At 39.1% G+C, this 27,618-nt stretch overlaps 1 protein-coding gene across 4 annotated transcripts in view; it reads left to right on the top strand.

Moving 5' to 3' along the window:
- Nucleotides 1–27,618, top strand: part of BTBD7 (BTB domain containing 7) — a 55,361-nt gene that overhangs the window by 15,928 nt on the left and 11,815 nt on the right. For 3 of the 4 annotated variants that reach the window (XM_061997969.1, XM_061997970.1, XM_061997971.1), the window contains 7 exons: nucleotides 3,162–3,347; nucleotides 8,840–9,919; nucleotides 22,355–22,563; nucleotides 23,884–23,959; nucleotides 26,102–26,262; nucleotides 26,531–26,674; nucleotides 26,909–27,022. In XM_061997969.1, coding sequence (XP_061853953.1) covers nucleotides 3,266–3,347; nucleotides 8,840–9,919; nucleotides 22,355–22,563; nucleotides 23,884–23,959; nucleotides 26,102–26,262; nucleotides 26,531–26,674; nucleotides 26,909–27,022 — 1,866 coding nt within the window. In that variant the 5' untranslated portion in view covers nucleotides 3,162–3,265. The remainder of the gene's footprint in view (nucleotides 1–3,161; nucleotides 3,348–8,839; nucleotides 9,920–22,354; nucleotides 22,564–23,883; nucleotides 23,960–26,101; nucleotides 26,263–26,530; nucleotides 26,675–26,908; nucleotides 27,023–27,618) is intronic. The other variant, XM_061997972.1, reaches the window with a different exon arrangement.

Consider the following 27,618-nt stretch of genomic DNA (forward strand, 5'->3'; position numbering starts at 1 on the left):
ATGTGGATAAGTTTATCTGGCTCATGGAATATTTTGGCCAGAGTGAAGAGAGGAAGACAGGGCTTCTCCAGGACAAAGTTCATCACTGCTGCCAGCTTGAATTGTTTGGAAAATACAACATGGGTTATATTATTACCTCACTAAATTTTAGAAGGTAACTGAAAGTACATTCTTAGTTTTTGATGCATGAGATTAAGGACAGTAGTGGAACTAAAGCTATGATCAGTTTTGAGCCATGGGGCACAATATATATTGTTATGAGCTATGCATATCTATGAATTCAAGATGCAAAATGCTCTTGAGAAGTCAGCCAACATACATGTGACCAAGCAGTGCATAATTAAACATAGAAGGGGACACAGCAAGTTTTGGCATCTGCAAATGGCTTACCACAGTGCCTACTCTGCATTGAATTCCTCACTAAAACCTGATGTTTCTCTACATTCATATTTTACATAAATGAGTATGTATGTAGATTTAGTATGGCACTGATTTTATACTCTTCTGTTTCAGTTAAATTATGTATTTTGAATTTGGAGAATCCATTCTGCACAATACTCACTTGGGTTTAGTGTGTAACAGTATTTTTGTAGTAAGCCTACAAATAAAATTTATATCATATTTTAGAATATTTTAGATATTTTAGGAACTTTTTACAGTGTCGTCTTTTTCCATTTAATTTAAATCCTGTTGTTTTGCAAATTCAAGCATTGAATGCTAATGGTATTGAACAGTTGCATATATTCCTTCCAACTTCTAGGGCATGCTTGTCAGCAAGTGAAAGGTATCAATTTCAAGCCTGAGAATTGGTTATGGATATTTAGTACTTGTTACAAAAAAAACCCAGTATTTCCCTCCTCTTTTCTGTAGCTCCTGAGCTCTTTTTCATGTCAGGAAGAGCTGAAAAGCATTAGTAGATATCTAGTGGACACCGAAGCTGTACACAGAAGAGGAAAGTGAAATAGCAATGGTGTTATTTCAGAGCACTGTCCAAATGAATCAAGTCTACTTTTAGTTGAGATACGGGAAATTTTTAGGATATCTACTTAAGTTGCTGGCCTTTATTTGTGAGAGACTTCAAACTGAAAGGTGACTCTTGCCTGTGCAGAGCATGTAGTGAGTATAACTAATTCCATCTGGAATTGCATAGCACATTTAAGCAACATATTCTGTATGGGTACACAAATCACTTGGAGTGTCACTGTTTTACTGACATTATTTTCTATTTTTTCTTAAATCAATGGAGCTTTTCATGTATAGAGAAGAGATCTCCATCCATATTGATTTGGTTATCTTAGAATAGCTAGCTTGTTCCTGTATAAGGAAGAAAATGAATACATGCATTGGCTAAGACTGAACTGATCCAACAGCTTGTGTTTGCTGATATTTACTGATGTTTGTAGATGTGATGTTTCCCATTTTGCATGTGTACTGGTTCTAACTTTAGTGAGCAGGCTCGCTATTCATGTAGAAAGATATATCATTTTTCCGTTTCCTGGTAAGTAACGAGTTTGCATAGACAAGTTCAAGAAAAGCACCAGGTTCTATGCAATTGAGGAGACACTGCCATCTAGCTAGGGGGGCAGGTGTGAAAGCTTCACTTTTGTACATGTGCAAGATGGGCTCAGGTTGACTTGTATAATAGAGGAAAGCTGCAGTGCTGCACAGGCTGCAGCTGTGTGAGGCAAACCTGGGCTGTGTGCTCTCTAGAGCAGTGATTCTGCATGTATGCCATGTCTAGTGTGAGGTGGTTCCTTTTAGAAAACATCTGATGGTACAGACCACAAATGCCAAAAGTTCTGGGTTTTGGAACCATGTTCGAAGGTGTCAGATAGTTGGAAATCGTGTACTCTTTCACTCTTCCACAGTGCTTTAGTCCCATGCTGCATCTCACCCTTTTTACATGCCCATGTCTAGAAGCCAGGTTTTCAAACCCTTCTCTGCTCTTCCTTCTCATGTAGCCAGCCCTCAAATTCTGAGGCATTTGTTCCCCCTGAGCCTTGTTCCTAGAGCAATTTGCAGCCTTCTCCTTTCTAGCCTGTCTCTTGCTGTATACTGTATACTGTGCATACTGTATTTGTGACTAAGAGGCCAGGTGTGCCTCTCCACTGTAAATCATATCTCATCTTCCCAGTGTAACAGTAACTCCCTCTTATGAACTCCTCATACTGGAAATAGATTATTAAAACAAGGAGAGACTGCAACAGTACTGCACCTTCCCTGAAACACTCTCTTGCATGGCACTTACTTCTCTGATTTAAGATGTCAGAGATGTACTGAGAAAGGAGATGAAGTTAGGAGCATATAGCCAATATATGTACACCTACGACAACACAGTTTAGCTACGTGTTCACAATATTGAGTGGAGTCTAAAAAATTCTTAGTATAGACTTTACTTTTGTATCACTCTTTGCATGTTTGTGTTTTTGATGGGTACACATGTCTTCATTTGACAGTAGGTAGTTCTTCATTGTGGTAACTTTCATTTTGTGATATTAATATCTGAATTCCGGTAATATAGGAATAAATTAGATTGTGCTTGTTTTATGTTTAGCAATGCATCCTTCAAACTTCCCCAGAATCAACTTTCTAAAGCACTTTCAAAAGTCTAAAAACCAATAGATGAATGCTTAACTGTGTAATTTTGATAAACCTACTTCTGGGTTCTAAACGTGAAAAATAGGTCTTAACGAGAACTATGTAAATAGTATGAAATCAAAATGGAGCTGAACACACTGGTGATGGTGTAACCTCCAACAGGATTGGCTTATTTTGCTTTCTCTGTCAGTATAATTCAACTTTTATAACAAGTGTAAGCATATCAGCATGTATGAAAATTTTTTTCTTCATATAGTTAAAGGAGCAAATCCAGTTTAGACTGACTTCCTACTTGAAGATTTCTTAATGAAATAGTCTGATAGCCATCCCCCTCCTTCTTGAAGTTTATCATACTGATTTGTGGTTTGGAAAGTTACAAATTATTTTTTGTGGGAAAATGTATTTTTGATCTTGATTTAATGCTTCAAATAAAAAGCTATCTTGGAAATATTTGAGGGTTTAATTTATAAAAATACTGTGTGCTGTGTTAATTTTCTCCAAATGGCGTAATACCTACTGGGGCAAAAAAAATGAAGTAGCTTATTGGTGTTTTTGTTTTTCAGAAGTGGAGGAACAGAATGCTGGACCTGGGGTTGAAGATTTATAAAGGATTATGGGATTATACATTGAAGAGCCAGCAGGCGGAATGCCTGAGTGACTGAAGAAAATGGGTGCAAATGCATCTAACTACCCGCACTCGTGTTCCCCAAGGGTAGGGGGAAATTCACAGGCACAACAGACATTCATAGGTAACTCTTTTCAGTTATCTTGTTGCTTACATAAATGCCTTGCTGGATTGTGTATACACTGGATTTGATTTTCCTGCAGTAATGCTATGCAGAGCTTTTATTTTTTGGGTCACCACTTTGAATCCATTCACGCTCAATCGTGCGTGAAATTCAGCCCTGCCCAGGATCTACTTGGCCTATGCAATGAGTTGATCTGTCATTTGTTAGTAAACAGATGCCAAATTATTTAAATCAAGTGGAAGTTTTTTGATAATTGAACCATGCATGTTACTTTTCATAGTTCAAGAGCAGTCACTGTGTATTAATACTATCCACCATTTTCTACCATTCTTCCTCAAATTTTCTGTGAAACCGTGTTAGGGCATATAAAACTGTTTATCAACAGTATTCATTGTAGTATTGGCATCGTGTCTAATACAAGTGAATTACCTCCTTATTGCTATAAGGGGTATCTCTGACAATAAGCTCGTTAAAGTAACAGGCAGGCTCAAAGACAACTTTTTCTCCTGTTCTTGTAAATGGGTAACGTGGGTATTTGTTGTCCTAATGGTATTATTTACAAGCAAGGACCTAGCTTAACTGGAAATGTGAGTTGAAGTCCCCTTAAAAAATTATTTTCTTATCCCTGTCATAAGTGGGGCAGTTATTGCCTTTATGTACTTTCCAGTCTAGTGCAAAAAGACCTCAATGTAGATCTGAGTACTGTCACACTATAAATAATAGTTATGTGATGGATCTAAAAAGCAGCAGTTTTTAAGAAGACAGGTCTTGATTAAAAAAAACCCAACCCTGACAGCCTGAAGAACAGTCTTAGCAGGAAATGACAGAAATACTTTATAAACATTTTTCTCCTTTATACCGTGGACTGCATCACTGAATAGCAGTTACTGATATTCAGTATTGCTTCTTTTCTTAATCACTGCTGAAAATATCCTTAGCAGAAGAAAAAATGACTTGCTTCTCTTTTGTCAGCTTTTCTGACACTTTTTGGAGATCTGAGTAGAGGACAGCCCACAAACTGTTACATGTTAAGATCTGCGCTTTGAACTGAAAATTTTGTGCTGTCTTAGTATGTCAAGGAAGAATTTTCGTACTAACATCTTGGATATCCATGCTGTAAAGGCTTCCTTGGGGCTTTATGTATTTTCAGTGTCATAACTAACAGTAGGAGAAGGCTTGCCCCAGTTTATATATATAGTTTCTAAAAATCACAGCCAATATACTTTTATTATGCTTGTGGTTTTAATCTGCCTCTGTATTGAACGAAGAGAAACCTTACAGACCTGAAAATGGGCTGATCTGCATGCTGAAACACCTTTTGAGCAGAGTTGAAGAGAGAGTTCCAAAGACTTCATTTAATTTCCTGGAAACTTTCTACTGTGGAATGGTTTAGTTGACACACTTTTATTATTATATTCAAAATAGAAAAGCCTTACATAATATATGAATAAATTTACTGATCCCCATTACCCCATAGCAAATCATGATTGAGACGTTTTTTGAGGAAGGTCTAAAAGCATGTCCCTGTCTTGGGCAAGGCAAATGACACAGGCATACATATCTTCCCATTTTGTGGAGTTTGGCTCTTTCCCATCTTGATTCTTGTTTGAATTATTGGTTTGTGTAGCTGTCATGGTAGAAAACAGATGTATCCTGAAATTGATCACTGAGTTTTTCAACTGTTATCAGAATAATGATGTTTCAATGTTTGAAAGTTTTTTACAGACTTCTTTTTTAATGTAGAAGGCATGAATTTACTGTGCCAAAGTAGAATTGGAAACATCAGACTAGAGTTATAATAGCTACATGATAAGTGTGTGTTGCTTTATTCCTCGAAACTGGATTCAGGCCTATGGGGTTATTTTAAACATGCTACTTTACCGTTGAAGCGCTGCACCATGTTACACTGTAAATGTAGGATGAATTTGAAAGCTGAGATCTGATCTGGTAAAGCAGAGTAATCTCATAGGATGAGCTCCCATTGTTTGTTGGCTTAATTCTGAATTTGCTTACAGTTTATGAAGTGGAGATAAATCAGAAGAAATAACGCAGTGCTCTTGCTGTAAACAGTACTTATATTTTAGTAAAGGCTTAACTAGTCACTGTCCTTGCTGTTTTGTCTACAGCATTCAGGAGGAGGATTTCACGCCATTTTCTAGGGTGGTACATCTGTTCAAGATGTTTATTTTTAAATAGGCCTATAATTAGATTTTAAAATGTCTAAGCAGGCAGGAGACTAGATCCCATTATTCATTGTCAAGTGCTGAAGTAGTTTCTCTTGGCAGTCATCTGGTTCCTGTAAATATTTATCTGTTCTAAGTTAGATATGGTCTAGGGGCATGAGGTAGCTATTACTTTTTAACAGCATTGAATAGTGCAGAAGTGGGGAATAAACTTCTGTTTCCTATTTCTGATCCTGCTGCATTGTGATGGAAGGCAAGCAGGTCTTAAAAGCATCTTCAGAATTCATTCCTAGAGGGATGTGAAAACACCAGCTGTGGTGAACCCAGAGATGCGATACCGGTGCATCTACTTGTGCCTCTGTCAAAAAGCAGTTCTTCAGTGGCACCTATGTAGCAGTGTTTTATCTCTTTGTTAGGGTTAACAGCACTGTTCTCAGTAATTCTGAAGTTAAATTTTGTAAGTAGCTCAGGATATGCAAAGGTCTGAATGGCGTTTTAGCATCTTGTGGTGATTCATGTGCAAGTAACAACTCAAGGCAGCCTTGAGGGATGAAAGAAATTGAGACTGTGGTGTCCTAGTTTTTCTTTAGCAGAATGCGAGAGAATATTCTGCATACTTAAATTCGCTGTTAGAATCCAAAGTATTTCAAATGGAAATGAGCTGGCCTGGTGTCTTGGAGCAGAATCTAGCTACCTTGGTCACACTAGTGATATCCTTGTGAAATGTAATTAATACTCTTTAAATGCAGCAGACAAATGAGGCTTGTCTCTACCAGCAGGAGACTAAGTTGCTACTGTTTTGTCGTGATAGCTAATATAGCATGTGGAAGGAATTTTTATGGTGGATTTTGCAGCACAACCTCTCTGAAGTTGTCTTGAGTTACTGCTGTTCTATTAATTTAAATTGGTGGGTTTTTAATGTCTTGAAATTTCAACATGATTGATAACATGTTGCCTGATCAAGCAAAATTTAGTGTAGGATGGATAGAATTCATGGGAGGTTCTTCTCCCCTTCTACTCTGCCCTGGTGAGGCCTCATTTGGAGTCCTGTGTCCAATTCTGGGCTCCTCAGCTCAGGAGGGACAGAGAACTTCTGGAGGGAGTCCAGCGCAGGGCCACCAAGATGATCAGGGGACTGGAACATGTTTCATACAAGTAAAGGCTGCAGGATCTGGGGCTGCTCAGTCTAGAGAAGAGACTGACGAGGGATCTTATTAATATTTACAAATATCTAAGTGGTGGCTGTCAGGAGGTTGGGGCATCCCTTTTTTTCTATTGTAGCCAGCAACAGGACAAGGGGTAATGAGATGAAGCTGGAACACAAAAGTTCCACTTAAATATAAGAAAGATCTATTTCACTGTGAGGGTGAGGGAGCCCTGGCACAGGCTGCCCAGAGGGGTTGTGGAGTCTCCTTCCTTGGAGGTCTTCAAGACCTACCTGGACACGTTCCTATGTGATCTGATCTAGGTTGACCTTCTGCAGGAGAGTTGGACTAGGTGATCTCTGAAGGTCCCTTTGAACCCCTACCATTCTGTGATTCCATGAAATGATTTGCTTTCTTTGAGGAAAGACCTCTAAGTTCCTTCCCATAGTTTTCAATAATAGGTGAATCATAAAACCATTGTGTTCCATGATTTAGGAGTTTTAATTAGCTTGATGTAAAAGCTAGTGTGTAGGATTACATAGAATTATTGAGGCTTAAATAATAAAGCAATATACAGAATTCTTAGATTGCTACAGTTGCTGTGCTCTGAAAGACACAGGAACAATTTAATGTTGTACTTGGGAGTTCAACAAATGCTTACTTGAAGTAACATGACAACTAAAAGCACTGTGTTCTAACAGACTGGCCCATGACTTCACTGTCAAAACAGCATCAAGGCAAATCTACCTGAAACAGGTAAAACTAAGAACAATGATAGAACAAGTTACAAAAAGCTCTAAACACTCTGGTGATTAGATGTGCTTTGAACTGAAAGATTCAAAAAAAGGCACCAGATAGAGAAGCTAAACAAGTGTACTAATGGAAATGTGTTAACTGTTCCCAAACAGAAAAGGAAGAAATACTGATTCAGGTGAACCTGGAATTGTTATTAATCTGTATACCACTTGCAAATCTTTCCTTCTGATTTCTTCTTTTGTCTGGAACTAGTAGTTGAATTTGTGTACGACGTGGTTTTTATTTGTTTTGGGGTTTTTTCCCTTTTTTTTTTATGTCTGAGGTTTTTTACCATCTGACTTAGAGTGAAAATTCTGTAAATAAAGTTAAATTAGAAAATAACCCTTGAATGTGGGAGTCATGTTTCTGTTTAAACTATATTTTTTAGCTACTTTTTGATTAAAATATTACCTCAGGTTTCCATTACTTCTATAAAAACTGCCGATTCAAATTCTTCTTCATAAATTGCTGTCAGCATTGCTATAGATGCATCTAGGCTCAAACTGACCATCAGCAGAGGACCATTTGGCAGAACCAGGGTCAGATATGAAACACAGATAGTGTTGTGGGGAATCGGTGTTTCATTCATGATGTGTTTGGTTCATAACTTCCCCATAAATGATTTTTGAGGGGAGGAAATAATTATATGTATATTTTAATTGCCTAGGGCTCTGTTCAAAGGGCATCTGTAATAATACAGTAAAACTTAGATTCTCTATATTCTTTTATGTGGGATGTATGCACAAATTAGCATCTAGTTCTGTGGAAGGGAGCCTATTTTAAGTGACTGACTTTTGACATTACTTAATTATCATATGATGGAATTTTAAATTTCTTTTTAAGTTTACATTGAAAACTAATTTGTTATCCTCTGTTTCCCTGAATGTTCTATTTTTTCTGTTTTTCTGATGCTAAGTATACTTTTCTTGCTGAGATGGCACATAATGCTAGAAGAGCAGAAATTGAAAACCGCTTTGAAGAGGGGAAGGGGGCCCTGGTACTATTGCTCTGCAATCATAGGAGTATTTTAAAAGACTGTGTTTTTCACTTTCTATAGTTAATACAATGATGCTTGTAATGTTATGACCATAGTGCTTTCCTCCTGCTTAGATGACTGGGCCGTGTGCTCCAGAGCTACATCAGCTGGCACTGCTTGGTTCTTAAAATTGAGTATATTTTAAAAAAGTATAAACCTTTTGTTCTTAGTAACTCGAAAAGACTTCAGTCAGGTTTCCAACTTGAGTGGCTTATTAGGAGAAGGAAAAACTGTGTAACTTGCAGAGACTTTGATGGAAGACTGTTTATGCGTTATGGACCTTCCTTTTAAATTTAAAGAATAAATGTGTTCAATTTTCCTTTTTGCCTACAGGGACATCATCCTACTCTCATCAAGGTTATGGCTGTGAATCAAAGCTGTATAGCCTTGACCATGGCCATGAGAAACCTCAAGACAAGAAAAAGAAAACCTCTGGCCTTGCCACCCTCAAAAAGAAATTCATTAAGCGTCGTAAGTCTAGTCGATCTGCTGATCATGCCAAGCAGATGCGTGAGCTCCTCTCAGGCTGGGATGTCAGAGACGTTAATGCATTAGTAGAAGAATACGAAGGGACGTCAGCCTTAAAGGAACTTTATCTGCAAGCTAATTTGGCAAGACCAGAAGCTAGGACACTACAAAAAGACATGGCTGAACTTTATCAGTACAAATATTGTACCGATGTAGACTTAATATTTCAAGAAACTTGTTTTCCTGTGCATCGGGCAATATTGGCAGCAAGATGTCCGTTTTTTAAGACGCTACTTTCTTCCTCACCAGAGTATGGGGCAGAAATAATAATGGACATTAACACAGCTGGCATAGATATGCCTATGTTTTCTGCTTTGTTACACTACCTTTATACGGGCGAGTTTGGAATGGAGGATTCGAGATTCCAAAATGTTGATATCCTCGTGCAGCTTAGTGAAGAGTTTGGAACACCAAATTCCTTGGATGTTGACATGCGTGCACTGTTTGATTACATGTGCTATTACGATGTGGTTCTTAGCTTTTCATCCAACTCTGACTTAGTTGAAACTTTTGGTGGAAGTCAGAACTGTCTCGATGAAGAGCTCAGAGCTCACAAAGCTGTTATTTCATCGCGTTCTCCATTTTTTCGACATTTGCTGCAGCGGAGGATACGAACTGGTGAAGAAATCACAGACAGAACTCTACGAACTCCAACTAGAATTATATTGGATGAATCTATCATACCAAAAAAATATGCTAAGGTCATTTTGAACTGTATGTATACAGATGTGGTGGACCTCTCAGTTTTGCACTCCAGCCCTTCAGTGGGCAGTTTAAGTGAAGTTCAGGCTCTTGTAGCAGGAAAACTAAACATGACTAGGGCTGAAGAAGCTATGGAGCTTTATCACATAGCACTGTTCTTGGAGTTTAACATGCTTGCACAAGGTATGTAATACTATCCTTGCTGTAGAATAGATGACCTTCTTAGAACATTGTTTTTAGCATATTGCAGTGTAAGTGTGCCTGATGAGTCTTGCTATCAGTGACTGACAGTTCCTTTAAGAAAAGGAATTTATTTTCCTTTTCCAAGTGTAGAGTGTATTTGTGTTTTCTAGGAGCAGAAGAAATGCCGTATGAGAGCTTTTTACTGTATTGCACATCTTTATTGAAGCATGCTATTTATGACAAATATGTATAACTGGACTTGATATTTCTAATATTTATCTCCTTAATAATAAATTAATTTTTGTAAACAACAGGGGGAGAATGTGAGAGATCCTTGAGACAAGGAAATATTTAGACTTTTTATGAAGTATCCCTGTATGTTAATAAGACCGGAAAGTTGAATGGTTATTTCTGTAGTTTTATGTCAAAGGGGGCATGCCAAGCCTGAAATCCTGCTGTTGGAAAGCAAGTGTCAGGAGGTTGGGACAAGGGGTAATGGAAAGAAACTGGAACACAAAAAGTTCCATTTAAACATAAGAAAAATCTATTTTACTGTGAGGGTGATGTAGCCCTGGCAGAGGCTACCCAGGGACATAGTCTCCTTCATTGGAGGTTTTCGAAACCCACCTGGATGCATTCATGTGTGACCTGATCTAGGTGGACCTGCTTTAGCAGGGGGGGTGGACTAGATGATCTCTAAAGGTCCCTTCCAACCCCTACCATTCTGTGATTCTATGAAATTTACACAGCTTAATTGCACTAGTCCTAGATCTTTAGTATCTACTCCTTGATGTACAGAACTGAAGTCAGAGGCAGTCAGTGTTTTCAGACTTGCTTTAGTGAGTTTCACTTCTGTCTATTCTTCTTGAAGATCCCAGAAGTCCTGATAACATGCTCCTGTGCATGGAGGCTGGCCAGAGTTATTGCAGTCCCTGCAGAGGTTTGGGAGCACTGACCCATAAAGTAATAATGCTTCTCGTGGTGGCAGGAGCTTTGCTTGCTGTTTATCTGTTGCTGTTTGAACTCTTTGGTGGCCATATGATACATAATGGGATACAGCAATTGTTTCAGGCCTTGCTGGTGGGGGATGAGAATTTTGCTTCTGAGCCGAACAATGGAGAGTGGAATTAACTAAGATACCAGCAATGTGATTTGTTTAAGCTAGTTTAAATTTTTAGGAATTTTGTGGGAAGGGTAGCCTAGATGGAATTATCTAGCACCCTGTCCAGTCACATCTTGACAGTCTCCAGTGATGAGGACTATACTGTTTCCTTAGGGCAACTTCTACCTGTTGTCCTTTGTTCTCTCCATGTGGTTCATTGTGAAGAGGGAATCCCTGGCCTCTTTGTAGCTGCCTTTTACATACTGGAATGCTGTGATGAGGTCCCTCAAGCTGGAGGGAGGAGGAAGAGACCTAACTCTTTCAGTCTTTCCTCACTGACTGGGTTCTCTGGCCCTTTGTTCATCTTCATTGCACACCTCCTTTGTACCCTCTTGCATCTGACTGCATCTTGCTTTTCAGAGTACGCCCAGAAACTGAATGTTGAATGCAGAAGTAGCAAAAAGTTTTACTGTAGTTGAGCTACAGTGCTAAATTCATTCCTACACAATATTAACAAGTTAACAGTACTTGAGAACAGAACAACTCCATAGATCAGATAGATGGTAATGAGAGGAGAAACAGTTGAAATAAAAAGATGTTATAAGGATACAGTTTCTTGGTTTGGGTGCATATACATATACAAGTGCATTAAAAGATTTGGTGTGCTCAGGGAATACTAATGAAGGAATTAAACTTAATTAAGCCCTCAGTAAGACACTGAACAATTATGCACTCTTTCATAAATGAACAAGATGTAATTCTTTCCCTCTGATTGGAAAACTAATCTGGAACAACTGTGGTGTGGAGGTGCTCTGATGAAACAATGCAAGTTATATCAAAGCAGATAAATAACAGTAGAGAACTTCAAAGAGAAACTTAGGCAGAGTTATAGATAGAAAAGTGGATTTTGATTTTTAGGTGTTAGTAAATACTGAAAAACAGAACTAATATATTTTATGCTGAGTTTCATTATTTTGCTCACTTTGAGTGTACTTGGATGGATGTGTCCTAAACCAGCACTCTTTTCAGAAATGCACTACAGGCCAGTGCTGCTCTGCAATATATATTCCATCAGGCAGCAGTAACTTTTCCTTACATTCCCTGGAGGAATGCTACCTCTAGGGGAGGAAAATGAAAGGCAGCAGCAGGAGCTGCCCTGGGCTTGCAACACCTTGGCAGCATGCTTGTGTGGCTGGAACCAGCAAGTGCAGCAGTGTGGGCTCAGTCTTGGTGGTTCTCTGGATGAAACAACTGTAGTGTCATTGGGAGGAGGTAGAGGGATATGGTGGCCTTCAGAGGTATCTTCCTTCCTTGGAAAATTTGTGTTAGACCACAGAAGTGGTGAACTGAGATGTAAGGGCTGAGGAGGCTGTTATACATAAGGAAGAAATGTGGTGAGTAATGCCTGATTTGGCAAGGGTTGAAATGACATTTGCTAGTATTGGATAATATAATTAAATTTATCATCCCCTTAGATACTGAAATTCCAGATGTTAACTTGAACTAATTAGGATTTTACAAATTGATATTGTGTTCCCTAGCTACAGGAGAAAGCAGTAAACAGTCTGTAGAAAATCTGTGTATGCCAGTGAAGTCGGTATCTAATAGCTTCATACATTCCTGTTCAGATTATTGGTGCTGTGATGACACTGAAGAATTGTTCTAGTATAAACTTGTAATTAAAAGTAAGCTTATTTGATCAGGGAAAACTATGTTCCTGCACTTGATTAACAGATCACAAAATTTGTGCTTTCATGGTGACTACGTTATTATTTTGGCACTTAACCATAGCACTTATTGTCATGCTTAACACTAGGAAGGGGAGAGAGAATGGTTTTCAGTAGTGTCCCTCTCATTCCCTGGGTTCATAGCTAACATGCTTCTGTGCTGAAAGCTGTCACTCAAAACACCCAACTTCCAGATGTTAAGCAGAGTTATCCTTCTAAGAAATAGCACAGTGTAGGTGTTGGAGACTACTGAGCAGGCAATTATCGGGAAATCTCTTAGCTTGGTCTTCTGACAGTGCTTTTCCACTCTGTTCTGCTGCAGGTGTCCAATTTTTCTAGAGTTCTGACCGATCCCATCAGTTGGCTTTTGCAGTAGCTGGTGTCTTAAGTTTCTTCTCTAGATTTCCACACCCCCTGGGTTGAGTTTGTTGATTTGAGTTCAGTCATGCTACCCAACTGCAGACTTACTAAGACTTGTCTCCCTGGTTTCCTGGAAAATATTTTGGGCTCATTATGTGCAAGTCTGAATATTCTTTCCAAGTAATTTTGCTCACTTTTACTCAGCTTTGGCTGAGTATCTGTAACTGAGTGTCAAGTGAAGTTGATGTATTTTAAAGCTTCTGATCAACTGGTTTTATTTTCAACAAATTTTAGTCTGATTTGTCTTCAGGGACCTTTCTAAGTATCCAGATGTAATTTTTCTTCAGTTTCAGCACATGATTCAGCTTTGACTCTTTCCATGGAAATCTTCCCATTGCTAACACAGTGATACTCCATTTCTGACTTGTATTTTAATAGATGATTTCCCTGTGATGAAGTCAGTGGTATGTACTACGAATCTTTACTGTCCAAGTAAAGCAAGACAACTTTATTTAGAATTTACTCTGCCTTCAGCTTGATTTGTTTGAGCTGACGACTGTCACTTGTCTTCAAGAGAAGCTAAACTGGGTCTTTGAATTAAGTAATTAGAATAAATGAGCTAATCAGCAAGCATGTATCTTTTATAGAGCTGATTGTACTGAAACCCATTTGTATCTCATAGGACTGAGAGTGCTGTAGTATTTGTTAACTATCAAAAAGTGAAGTTCTTTGTTGCTTTGACAGAGACTGAGGACTAGAGCACTCTCCAGCAGGTTCAAGCAAATTCCTTAGTGAAAAGATTCTGTGCTCTGTCTGCTTATTTCTGTTCCTGCTTTTGTCTTCACGCTGCCTTGCTGCTCTGTCAGCAATCACTGATGGTGATTGTTTTAATACATTGACTCACAAAGGTCACATTTAAAATCACTTTTTAAAACTAGATTAATTCCCTAGTTCTGTTGGTCACAGGTTTTTAAAATAATCCCCCTTCCCTGCACTGCTCCATCCAGTGTAGAGAAGTTTGACTTCAGGTACATTACTAGATAGCTATATCAAATATATGAATCCCCTTCTGCGTCTTGGCCCTGTTGCTTATTGTCGTGAGCAGTGTCACTGAGGTGGTAGTACAGAATGTTCTTCTATTACAGGTTTCTGGATGCTGGAACTCTATGAAATAGTTTTGCCTGGGAATCTTTTCTGCCTGCTGATTCCAAGAAGTTTTCTAAAGTAAAATTGACAAAAAATAACTTTGCTTCAGGGTTTTTGTTTTTCTTTTGTTTTTAGGTGTTGACTTTACCTTTGACAAGAATAAGAACTAAGAAACTTTATTTTAAAGCCATATTCAGAGTCTTTGATCTAGAGTCAGATATTGCCTGACATCAAAAGTACCCTTGATCTCAGCAGGACTGAAATGCTGAAATGCCAGGAAGCCCACAGTAGCAGTATTAAATACACACAAAGGTATTGGGGGAAGATTACAGCAAGTGTGTCAGCTATATGTCAGTGCAGTAGGAATGCTCAAAGGAACTAGTCTGGCACTTAAAATAATTTTAAAATAAATTGAGTATGATTAAGTAAATATAAATCTGACCTATTATCTCCTTAGAATGATTCACTTGAGTACAAGTTGGGAAAGTACTGCTTAGGTTTTATATTATGAAGATGAAGACTGGAGAAAGCAGGACATGGAAAGAATATTCCTTAGCAGTTGCATTCCAGAGTTATGTGCAAGGATAAAGAATTTGACTGAGTTGTGCAACTGGGCACATAAATGTGTTGTTAATGACATAGTTTGCAGAGAAACAGATCTGGTCACTGGTTTCAGGTTTTTTGTTTCAGACCCCTGTCTTCTAGGAAGTATACAGCTTAAATACAGAATAGTGATGGCTGGCAACAGTCCCTCTAAACATCATCTCTTCCTTACTCAACCCTTTATTGTTCCCATGTTAAGTTCTTCCCTCTGGTTTGTTATGGTTGAGGTTTTTTTTCTGACCCGTAATTGCTTTGTGTTTAAGCTTGGATCAGCTACACTGTCTGCCACTGCTGCTGCTTAATGTGCTGCTTAAGAAACATTGAAACTTAGTCAAGGGCCATTATCAACTGATGGCTGCAAGAAGATAGAGAAGGAGCTTCAGATTTCAGGCTTCCTAAATTCATGCATTTTGCATGTGGCAGGAGCAGAAGAGTAAATTAATTTTCTTTTTTTTTTGGAAGAGAAACATTTAAAGAGCTTTTGCCACAAATATAGAATGCTTTAGTAGCCAGAAGTACAAGATAATGGTTATATGTGTGAACTTTGAAATGTCAAAAATGCAGCTGTTAATATCTCGGAATGTTTAACTTCCCTATTGTAAATGAAAATGTGTTTAAATAACACAAGTTATATTGGTTTCATTACTTCCTAATTTAATATTTTATATTGCTAGATAATACGCTGTGTGGGATTTGACATTACTGAAAATTTTCACGGTGAAAGGATGGTTAGCATAACACAAAATGCTGCCTGACCTAACCTTCAGATCATATTTCATTTTTCTCTTAACAGTTAATCTGAAGTGCTATTAAGTCATCAACTTTGTGTTTGAATAAAGCAAAATATACTACTGTATACTCTCAGCAGTGCTGTGACAGATGTGCTTTGAATTCAGCCTTTCAAGGATGGAAATACATTAATGTTTTAAATTCCTGTGCTTAGAAAAATCAGAAGAGGGATTAAAAATTGCTCAAAAAGAGTTACTGAACTTAGCAACAGATTTCAATATTGTTTGACCACTAATGCCCATTGAGCTCTTTATCACCAATACTGTTTAGGTCTCTTCTTTTCTGCAGAATATTCACATATCTTTTCACTATCAGGTAACCAAAACTCCTGATGCTGAAGCACACAAAATGGGGAAAATAATGTACCTACAAGTTCCGAGCTTGGTATCAGTTAACTTTATTTCCTTTTAAGGATTGTTTTTGGAGGAGATAGAAAAGTGCTAAAACTTCAAACCTGTAGCATTCCTTTATGACAGAGAATATGGTGCTACCAGGAGGCAGTAAATATTAGCAAACTGGTGAAGTCAACCTACATCCAGAAGATGGATGTTGAACGAGATCCCTTGTTCACAATACAGTTACAGGAAAGCAGAGGTGATTGCAGTTGCTGCTTATGTAATAACCAGTTAACCTGCTAGTACCATGTAAGTCTTCTGACTTGCTTTCATAACTGATGTTTTGCCTACTGCTGTGGAGAACCTAAATTCCTATTGCCATGTCTCAAGTTCTATGAGGTCACTTGAATCTGACACAGATTGGTTGTTTGTCAAAAGTGGTACAGCTGCCCTGCTTCCTGCATTAAACCTTCTGATTTCTGTTCTCTGTGCTGGCAGTAGGATTTGTGCTATTGGGGATCTAGTCCTGCTGGAAACAGAACTGACAAAAATTAGTTGATCAGTTCATTGAGTTGTCCACCCAAGCACAACTACGACAGAAGAGCAGGAGATGGGGAGTGTAAGATGATGACAGTCTTATTTAATACCACTCTACAATGGTAGCTTCCGTGACTGCTCCCCCTGCCTATGAGTGTGAGCTGCCTTCTAAAGAATCCTTAGCAATTACAGGACATGTTTGCACCTTTGGGTTTGTAGAATGTGGGAATGAGGCTGAACAACTGTTCTCCTTTTTTTTTTTTTTTTTTTTTACCGTCCTCTCAGAATCTGGCTTACAGCAGCAAGGGTGCTCAGGCATGGGTGAGGCAAGTGTCTCTGGAACTTCCAAACATGTTGCAGTCCACACTACCTGCAGGTCATTCCTCTGGACTGTTCTCTGTGTGCCAGTAAATTAAAAAACTATGGTTCCTAATTGCCAGCATGATCTCTCCTAATGCAACAAATGTAAGAAGACATTTAATAGCGTCAAGACTCTGGCTCAGTGTCAAGATGTGTTCTTAGTACATTTTTTTTTTTCTTCTTAGCTTCTCTGGTTTGCCTAAGTTTAGGGGAAAGGTCTCTGTCACAGAGTGAGTTAAGCTAACAATTCTGTAGTAAAAACTTTGCATGACTCTACTTTTGCTAACTGTTCAAGACACTTAATTTATCTTCAGTAGGTCTGTCAGCTGTCTTGATAAGATCCTAAGCTACTAGTTAGCATGCTAAACATAGGCTCAAGCTATTTCTGTTTGCAAGGGCTGTGGAATTGCATTTGAGACTGAACTGGCCAAGCAGAAAGGACTTATTTGTACACAAGATGATACTCAGCAAAAGGAGTGGATGGAATAACCTCATTTGTCCAAATGTGGTAGTCATCTTTCATTTCTTTAGACACCAAGTTGAATCTCTGAAAGATACTAACGGTACAGAAGCTTGTGATAGCACACTTTGGGACACCGCAAATAAGTCTTGGAAAGTCTGTGGCTGCATGGAAAAAAAATGCTCTATTCCACCATGAAGAACAGTATTGTGGCTATTAGATGACTGCTTTTTTTGCCAAATGGCTGATTGTTAAAGCAAAAAACCCTTCTGCCAAAGAAGAAAATAAATTGGATTCCTTCCATGGATAGAATTGTGTTGCCCCAATTTATTTTGATGTTCAGAATACCCTTAAATTATTACCTCATGCTGACTTGGGAAGAAATACTTTTAATAATCCTCCAGTTCTTACACATTGCTAAAATTACTTGGGAAAAGGACTGTTTCATTTCCTAGGAATCCTAAGTGAGCGTTTTGCCTCATGATGTCAATTTATTGGTAGTTGTGTAATAATTGGACTTGACAGAACAACTGAGACTGAGGGGATGCTCTGTTTCTTTCAATTAGTGTTGCTCAGATCTTTGGAACTGTCTTTTCAGGGGGCAGGTATCTTTATTGTTTCTGAAATTTCAGGTGAAATACTATGAATGGCATTCACTTTGTAAGAGCAAAGAGACATGACAGTTTGAGCTTCCTTGTGACTGATTTCAGTGAGTGGATTTACATACTGCCTTTGAAATGGAGCAGTCCTTATGAGTAATCTTTAGACTTCAGGGGACAGGTAATCACCTCTTGAAGCCAGCTTGCATGCAAACAAAATAATTACATGTAAAAAGTTGTGTTAGGATTTAGCAGGGCAAAACTTGGTGCAATATAACAGATGATCCTGAAAAAATGTTTCAGACTACTGCAACTACAATCATAGAATTGTTTTGGCTGGAAAGGACCTTTAAGGTCAAGTCCAACCACTAATCTAACATTGCCCAGCCTATCACTAAACCATGTACCTCAGCACCTCACCTACACGGCTTTTAAATATCTCCAGGGTGGGTGACTCCACCACCTCCCTGGGCAGCCTGTTCTCATGTTAAGCCAGCCTCTCAGTGAAGATTCTTTTTCCTCATCTCTGATCTAAACTTCCCTTGGCACAACTTGAGGCCGTTTTCCTTTGTCCTATCATTCATTACTGTTACTTGGGAGAAGAGACTGACCTCCCCACCTTCCTACAACCTCCTTTCATGAGAGCATCCTTTTATCCAGACTAAACAACTCCAGGTCTGTCAGCTACTCCTCCTCAGACTTGTGTTTCAGACACTTCACCAGCTTCATTGCTTGTCTCTGGACACACTCCAGCACCTCAGTGTCCTTTTTGTGTTCAGTTTTGGGCCCCTTACTACAGTATTTGATGTACAACCTCACCCGTGTTGAGCACAGGCGGACAATCACTTTGCTGGTCCTACTGTTTCTGATACAGGCCAGGAGACCATTGGCCTTCTTGGCCATCTGGGCACACAGCTGACTCATATTCAGCTGGCTGTCAATCAACACCCTCATGTGTTGCTCCTTTTCTGCTGGACAGCTTTCCAGCCACTCTGCCCCAAGCCTGTAGCGTTGCCTGTAGCGTCGTGACCCAAGTGCAGGACCTGGCACTTGGCCTCATTGAACTTCATACAGGTGGCCTCAGCCTCTTTATCCAGCATGTCCAGGTCCCTCTGAAGAGCCTTCCTGTCCTTGAGCAGATCAACACTCCCACCCAACTTAGTCTTGTCTGCAAAGTGGTGATGCACTCGATGGCCTCATCCAGATCATTGATAAAGATGTTAAACAGAACAGGCCTCAGCACTGAGCTCTGGGGAACAACACTGGTGACCAGCTGCTAACTGAATTTAACTCCATTCCCCACCACTCTCTGGGCCCAGCCCTCCAGGTATCCATTTTTTTGCCTAGCAAAGCTACACGTGTCCAAGCCATGAGCAGCCAGTTTCTCCAGGAGGATGCTGTGGAAAATGGTGTCAAAAGGCTTTACTAAAGTGCAGGTATTTCCCTCATCCACTATGTGGGTCACCGTGTCACAGAAGGGGATCAGGTTAGTCAAGCAGGACCTGTCCTTCATGAAGCTGTGCTGATGGGGCCTGAACCCCTGGCATCCTGTGTGTGCCTCATCATGGTGCTCAGGATGATCTGTTCCGTGACTTTCCCCAGCACTAAGGTTGGGCTGACAGGCTGGTAGTTCTCCAGATCCTCCTTCCCACCCTTCTTGTAGATGGTTGTCATCTTTGCTAACCTTCAGTCCACTGGGACCTCCTCCTAACAAGTCATGGTTTAGCTTTCTTTCACCATGCCGGGTTTAATGCACTTTGCTGTTTTGAGCCCCAAAACGAAAGATGAGAGATTCACGTGACAAAGTTAAATACAATGTCAGCCATTAACTACATAAGTAAAAAGGAAAATTGTAAGTAAAAATGAATTCTGAAGTGGAAATCTTATGACTTCATTTATTCATATTTATGACTTCATTTATTCATATTTTGAGGTTTTTTTTGAGGTAGGTTTGGTTTAGGGGGTTTTTGTGTTGTTTTGTTTTTTTCAGGTTCTTAATCAGAATTTAAAAAATTTAAAAACTCTAGAGTGAGGTTTATCCTTCAGGTTTCTGGGGAATTCCCCCATCTAGAAGAGGCATTTTCTCTAACCTGTACCAAATCCAAAAGAGCAGATTTCGGGACAGTTCTTATCCTCTCCTCTCATCTGTACTGTTAATGATCAGGCTGATGTTCTGATTGCCTCCAGACAATCTTTGCTGCATATTCCCTACTCACTTTAGGCTGGTCCTCACAATATAGGTTAGAGGTCTATAGTATCTATAGTAAAACATCTGTTCTTACTTGTAGTAATTGTAACATGTAACCTAATGGTAATAGGTAGCTCTGAGAAGTGCCATATTACTTCAGTAATGGTAACAGACAAAGTTTGAACACTTAGCCCTTGGTCAAAAGCGAATGGAGAGTGTAACTTGGAATGAGTAGTGTGATGCTGCCTTTAGTGCACTGTTCAGAAACTTTTGCTAGCCCTTCTTTTACTGGCTGCATTGATGCATAGTCTTCCTCTCAAGTGAATCCAGCATGTGAAAAGCAAATCATCCAAGAGCTTATAGGGACAGGTTTGTTCTAAGTATGAACCGATGCAAAGTTGGGTACTGTTTGGGGGGACAGGTATTGCTCTCATGACTTCCTTTAGAAAACAAATTTTAAAGACTTCCTAAATTATATATACGTTCAGACATATTCCTGGAATTTTCTGCAAACATTCTCAGTGAGTGTCTGTATAGTTTGGGGTGGTTTTTTTGGTATACTTAAGTTTAGAGAATGTTAATGACAGAATATTGTTCTCATAATTACCGTGCTGGCTTTTCTGTGGTATTAAGTAGAAATACGTGTGTGTAATAGGACAGAGAAATTTATAACCTGTCTTATGTTTAAACTGTTTCTTCCTAGTATTTTCTTCACCTTATTGTTTAAGTTTTCCTTTTCAGTGACTGAACTTCTAAGTAGTAGTTCCTTTGATAAATACCATTCTACTTGAAGTAGCATGTTCAGTTGTTACTACATGCTCGTTAGTAACAGCTCAAAAATATGTAGCATGAGGAGAGCCTCTTCGATCTTTGTCTTGACAAGCGTTAAGATTACCGTGCCAAACTCTTACTCAGGTTAGTCCGAGAGTTCAGGAATGAGATACAGTTCTCTAAACAATGTCAAAGTTTAGTTTTTAAATATTCTTGAAACTGAAAGAAAATGATGATGTATCAGAAGTAAAGTAATTGCAGTGTAAGCATGCTGCTCTGAACTGTCCAGGGACCTCTTATGGGCATAAGCACAGCTGTAATTTTACAGCTGTCATGGGTTGAGACTGGAATGTATAATTTTAGAGAGGGGGAGTGGATTTCTTTAAATTGCTATCTTTATGGTACAAATAGAAATGGTATTCTGTGTATATGTAAACCAGATGTACAAATGAAATTGGCAAAGTAACTTACCAACATTGTGGTACCATCTGTCTTAACTTAGTAACCCCAAGTACCCTCCCACAGTACATCTCACCTCATTGCTTCCAAATTTGTTCCATCTCCCTTCAGGAAACTTAAATATCCCTAGTCTCTTCAGAAAACATGTGCTCTGTGAAAGAGTAAATCCTAATGCAACAATGGATACAAAGAAACTGTAGCAGACTCACCAGGAGTCAGAATACCTGCCTTCACTTTCTGCTTCCCTGTCAGAGGAAGTGCTCCCTGTCTCAGCACCTTCTTACTGCTTGATAAGAAAGCTGGGGTGGTGGCCTGGAGCAACCAGCTGCCACTTCTTGCCTTCTCTATGAGTCAGAAGATGATGCTCTGCTGCCCTCGTCCTGTGCTGAGCAGCTGAGTACTAACAGTGTGTCGCAGCTTTTGTTTCTGCTCCTCTGCGTGGTCTGTCTCTGCAGGGCCCGTATGCAAAGTGATTCTGACAAAAATCCCAGCTCTGTTATGGTTTACAGACTTCTGTTAGTCTGCTGCAAACAGTAACAACTCAAATTCAAACCTGCAGCTTTAAAATATAGTAAAAAGTCAGGTAATGTTTATTAACCAAAGGAGTTTCAAGTAGGGCTGAACTAGCTTTCCAGTTGTCCATCCAGACATGCCAGCAGACTTGATGTTTCATGTGCCTTTAAACAGTAAGTGGCAGTATAGTTGGAATCCTGAACAACAAGTAAAATTATTAACACTTTTAGGCAGAATTTAACCCCATTTGCAACCTTGATCTGTAGAGCACTTCCGATTTTACTCTAACTGGATGTCATATAGCCTTTTATATTACAGATTTAGCCACATGGGTTATTCCTTTGATCCACGTGGATCAAAATGCTTCTGTAATAATAATAAAAATAAATAAAATAAATAAAATTTAAAAAATAAAAATAATTTTTAAAAAATTTAAAAATTAATAATATTTTTTTTTAAAAGTTGATTTTTGCTTTTGTTTCCTAGGCTGTGAAGATATTATTGCTGAGAGCATCTCACTAGACACCTTAATTGCCATTCTGAAGTGGAGCTCTCAGCCGTACGGTTCCAAGTGGGTGCATCGTCAAGCACTACATTTCCTCTGTGAGGAGTTTACCCAGGTCATGACTTCAGATGTCTTCTATGAACTCAGCAAGGACCACCTGCTCACAGCTATTCAGTCTGACTATCTACAGGTAATCTGCCATGCACAATACCGCTGGCCCTGCTTGAAGTGGGATATGTTATGCCATTACTAGAAGTGCTTGGGAGTAGCTCATTTTAAGCTGCAGGCAAGAGTGGGTTTGTATGCACACTCAGCATTCCTTCTAGAAGATGTAAAAAGTGAAATTGAAGCTGTGATTAAGAAAACTGGTTTTGGCTTGTACCACAACCCAAACTGGTGGTATATGCTATTGCTTGGAAGCCTAATAATAGTTTAGAAACAGCTGTGAATTATTTTAAAGTAAGCATTTCTGAGCCTAACATTTCCCATGCATGTTTAAGTGTTTTATAAAATTGTTTTGCTGTAACAACGTGCATCCTAGTTCAGGGCAGTGGGAACTCAGTTTATTTTTTTTTGAGAGATATAAAAATACCTTTTCTGATAACTATTGCAACATTTCTCTTTTTTTTGGTGACTTTCCTTCAGTGATTGTGTGGTTTTAGAGAGAGGAAGCCATACTGACTAATGGAAAGCTTGTGGATTTTTGCTACCATTTCTGTTCAGGAGAGATCTTTGTAATGACAACCAGCCTTTTCTAATTAAAGAGACTTGTTTTATTTAACATTGTATCTGTCCCAGTCTTGCTTTTTTAAAAAAGTGTAAAGTGTTTTAAGAGATTTTTTTTAAAGGGTTTTTTTCCTCCCCCAAAGTTTTTTTTACTTTTAACATGTAACAGTACTGTTGATCTCCTCTGATAGTGTGTATTATGACTAAACTTCCTATGTTAATTACGTAGATAAATTTGTCAGTACATTATTTTTTTTTTCCTCTAAGAAGCTGAGTGGTTAGAATATGTATATAGGTATGAACAACGTAAAATTGTTTTGTTCATAGTATTACTGAAAGTCTTTTCCTTCACTTAGATTATAATTTGGTTGATTTGGTTATTTTCATGGCTTTCCAGGCTGTGCAGATACTGAATTTGTAATGTTATGTTGGAGATGGAAATGCCCAGTGTTATAACTGCTCCTTTTAATTAAATTCAGTCAGTCAAGTTTAACACCTGTAAGTTTTGACCAGAAACAAAATTTTTCCTTCTGTAGAAAAAACCTTCCCACTTCCTCTGGATTCAATAAGTGACATGAATCTAGAAATCATGGTGGTGATGTACCAGTAGTACTATCTTAAAATATCTGGAGGAAGTGATATAGCAGATCATGACACATAAGTACTAGCTTTGCTCTTGGTATAGTTGTAAAAGACCTGGGTATGTGTTATTTTATTTTTTTTAATTTGTGTGGCTGACATGAAACTGAGCATATACAGATTGCTGACGCACTCTTTCTTCCAGGCAAGTGAACAAGATATTCTTAAATATCTGATTAAATGGGGAGAACACCAACTAATGAAGAGAATAGCAGATCGAGGTGAGAATCCTTTAAACTACACAGTTCTAAACCAAGTAAAGCCATACACATGGAAGTTTTTTTCTGTGGGTAATCCGTAACTTAAGGAAGTTTCATCTGCTGTGTTTATAGTGTGGTCAAAACTAAAGAGATGCACTTGGGAAAAAAAAAAGAAAGCTTTTGTCCTCTTAGAAAATGAGAATGCACTCAGTTTTGAGAAGACTGGGATTGTTTAGCCTCAAGAAGAAAAGGCTTAGGAGAATCTTAGCTAAGTCTATAAATGTCTTGTGGTTTGAAGAAGAAATAGAACTACACTCTTCTCTTGGCACCCAGGACAGAATGAGAGGCATCAAGGCGTTAACTGAAAGACAGGAAATTTTGTTTAAACACAAGAAACTCTGGAGATGGTCGGGCAATGGAACAAGCTGCCCAGAGTAGTTACAGCATCTCCATCTGTCTGACTGGATGTAGTTGTGGGCAGCCTTCCCTACTCTGCTTGGGGAGATACGGGCAGAGAGAGATGGTTGTGGACAGACCAAACTTCTAGAGGTGCTTTCAACCTCTGTGATTTCTGATTTTTAAGTCTGGTTGATTTCTTGTTGTCTCAATTATTTTTCTTGTAACTAATTTGTCAAAAAAAAAAAAAGCCTGCAAGACTCTTTTACTTTTCTGTGCTCATTCAGGCTTCTCACAGTAGTCTTATTTTTAGTTGACAGTGTCAACCTTTCACTTCAGTTTGAGTATGTTTCTCCCACGGAAATCTGTGGTAGTGAGAAAGAAGCCATCAAGTGGCATCCCTGTTTTTCCTAAAGTAGATGTAGATGTATTTTTATTAGCTCAGATGCATATTATTGCTACAGTGGTAACTTCAAGGGTAATTTCACACATTGGATGTGGGAAGCAGGTTAAATATATATTTCCCAAATAACAAATGCAACTAGTTTGTATAGTTTGTATAGTTCACCCCCACCACAAAATGTCAATAAGATACTATAACAAGAGGAACAGAAAGGGAAGAGCCTGCTAGTGTGGAAACAGAGAAGTTCTGATATGGCTGACCATGTTTTTGAAAGCTACTGTTACTGCTTGTGGTGTAACTGCATTGTCATGGACGTGTATGAAATGCAACAAAAAGGCAAAGGATGTCCCTTTTGTGACCTAAGTAATTATTAACCATCTGTTTTCAAAACAAGATTTTCTAAGTGTTTTTCTTCAGGAGAAGCTGTTAATTTGGAGTAATTGTGCAGCTTTCTGGCCTTTGGTAGTTGTTAAGTAAACGTCTCATTTCTCTTTCCTGGAATCATCATCAGATAACATGATAAGCAAATGCAGAGATAAGAGGTATTCTAAGTTTTGTCAAATTAAGGCAAAATTCACTCTAGTGATTTGGTCTAAATTCTTCAGTGATACTCCTGATTTTGCAGCTCTGAGTGTGTGGTGGTGTCAGTCAAATACCAGAAGGCATTAGAAATTGTAATGGACCATGGACAAAACTGCTGCCTGTACTGAAGAGAGAAGCGATATGTTTGACAGGTTTCCTCAGAGTGAAGCTAGTCAAATTCATGATGGGCACAATGCATACAATACAGCTGAAGGTACTTAACTGAGGAGGGAGGATGACCCAACCTTGCTGTGCGTGGTTGTCTGGTACCGAAGGTACTCATTCTTGGCATAAGCAGGTATCCTGTGACCATGAGAGCAGTTTGAATATTCCTGATGTGGTGTTGCAAAGGTTGAGTCACACAAGGAGGTTGGGGTAATTTATCTCACTGGACTTTTCTGGCCTTAATTTGTAGAAAGTTAGTTTCTGAAAACTGCTGGGAAAGGGAGATGTGGGAGGGAGTCCTTGGGGGGACTGCTAGCAGGGAGGTACAGTTGTTTTCATAGCATAGCTCTTGGTAGAGCTTATAAAGGTTTACCCCAAACACCGTTTTTGAATTTCTCATTGGCTTACACATTGAAACCGACAGCTGTTCAAATGACCTGTGCTCTGTAAACCAAACCTTGTCTGTATGGATGCTTCATGTCACATTTTAAGGCATGAAACAGTTTAGTGGAACAGTGCTGATTAAGCACTGTTGATTTTAAAGCTTCCTGTAAGTCCTCTGATTTCCTATTTAAACTTTTTGATGTAAATTTACTATATCTTGTTCCTTCCCACAGAGCCTAATTTACTCAGTGGTACTGCTCACAGTGTGAACAAGAGAGGTGTGAAGAGGAGAGATCTTGACATTGAGGAGCTGAGAGAGATCCTGTCTCCGCTTTTACCTTTTGTCCGCATTGAGCACATCTTACCCATGAATAGTGAAGTACTGAGTGATGCAGTAAGTCAGTACTCTCATACGAATACTGTCTCTGGGTTCCTTGTACTTCAGATTCTACAATGTTATCTTTGAGTTTTTTTAAAGATTAGCTCCTAAAAGTGTTATTACTCAATGTAGTAAGTTCTGGTTTTCTGTTGCTTACATCTATCAGAAGGCTGAAGGGAAGTCAGTGATGTAAGGGCTCAGTGTAAGAAATGCATTTCTCTCAAGTTTTATCCATGTTTATATTTAAAAAAAACCCCATAAAACTCTTTCTTGATTCTTAAAGATGAAGAGAGGCCTGATTAGTACTCCTCCTTCAGACATGCTCCCAACATCAGAAGGTGGAAAGTCAAATGCCTGGCTGCGGCAAAAAAATGCTGGAATCTATGTGCGGCCACGACTGTTCTCACCGTACGTGGAGGAGGCCAAGGTAAGGATCATTAACAGCACTTGCCTGTTGTTAAATTGGAGTCTGCAGGGGGTTCTGTAAAAAGGGAAAGATATTGGTATGTTTTGTCTCTCTTTGCATGTACTGGCCTAAAATACTAACATTTTCGATTTAACAAGACTTACAAGATAGATCATCAGGCTCAAGTCTCTAGAACTGGTCAGAAAAATTTCAACCAAGTTTTTTTTTGTCAAAATTGAAATGTTTGCGAGACAGATCTTGATGAAATTCCACCGGAAACAAAGCAGCGTTCTGAGGGAAACCTCCCTGGTTTCCAGCCAGTTTGCCGGCCCAGCTCCTCGGCAGCCCTCCTGGCAGGCGGATGGCAAGGTGAGAGCCTGAGAGTCCCAGTTCACAGCTAGTCAGCAGCCTTGGTGCCAGCTTCCCAGCTCCCACGAGAGCTGAGCGGAGAACTGCTATTCCACTCGGCAGAGGACTCTGATATTTCACCCTCTTGTTTGTCTTGGAATATATCCGAAATCCTTTCGATCCTCCGCAAAATGGAATAGGTACCTTGTGTCCAATTTCACTGCAGTCCTTTGTGTCCTGCTCAGGCCGTAGCTTCCTTATTTAATATCTTGCATGAGGACTGTCAAACTGAAGATCTTCTAGCGTCTCTGATGGTGACAGGGTGGTGATGGCTCTTTGTGGGACAGAAACATGCAATGTTCTGTTTGACAGAATGGGAGCCTTGTAGGTTGCTAAGGCCACCTCTTAAGAGGCAGCTCTGGCTTAAGTCAAGAGTTTGTGAGTCCCAGCAATGCAGATGCCTGCAGAGCAAGAGGGTGCACATCCACGTCACCTACAAACTCTGACCACTGTTCTAGTGAATTCAGAGCGTTTGCCCTGCACTAAAGGATGAAAATACTTTCTGGAGACGTGAGTTGTTGACATTCTCATTGAAGGGAGGGGAGAAATAAAAGCTA

Source organism: Colius striatus, chromosome 6 (assembly GCF_028858725.1).
Source record: "Colius striatus isolate bColStr4 chromosome 6, bColStr4.1.hap1, whole genome shotgun sequence".
Classification (NCBI taxonomy): Eukaryota; Metazoa; Chordata; class Aves; order Coliiformes; family Coliidae; genus Colius; species Colius striatus.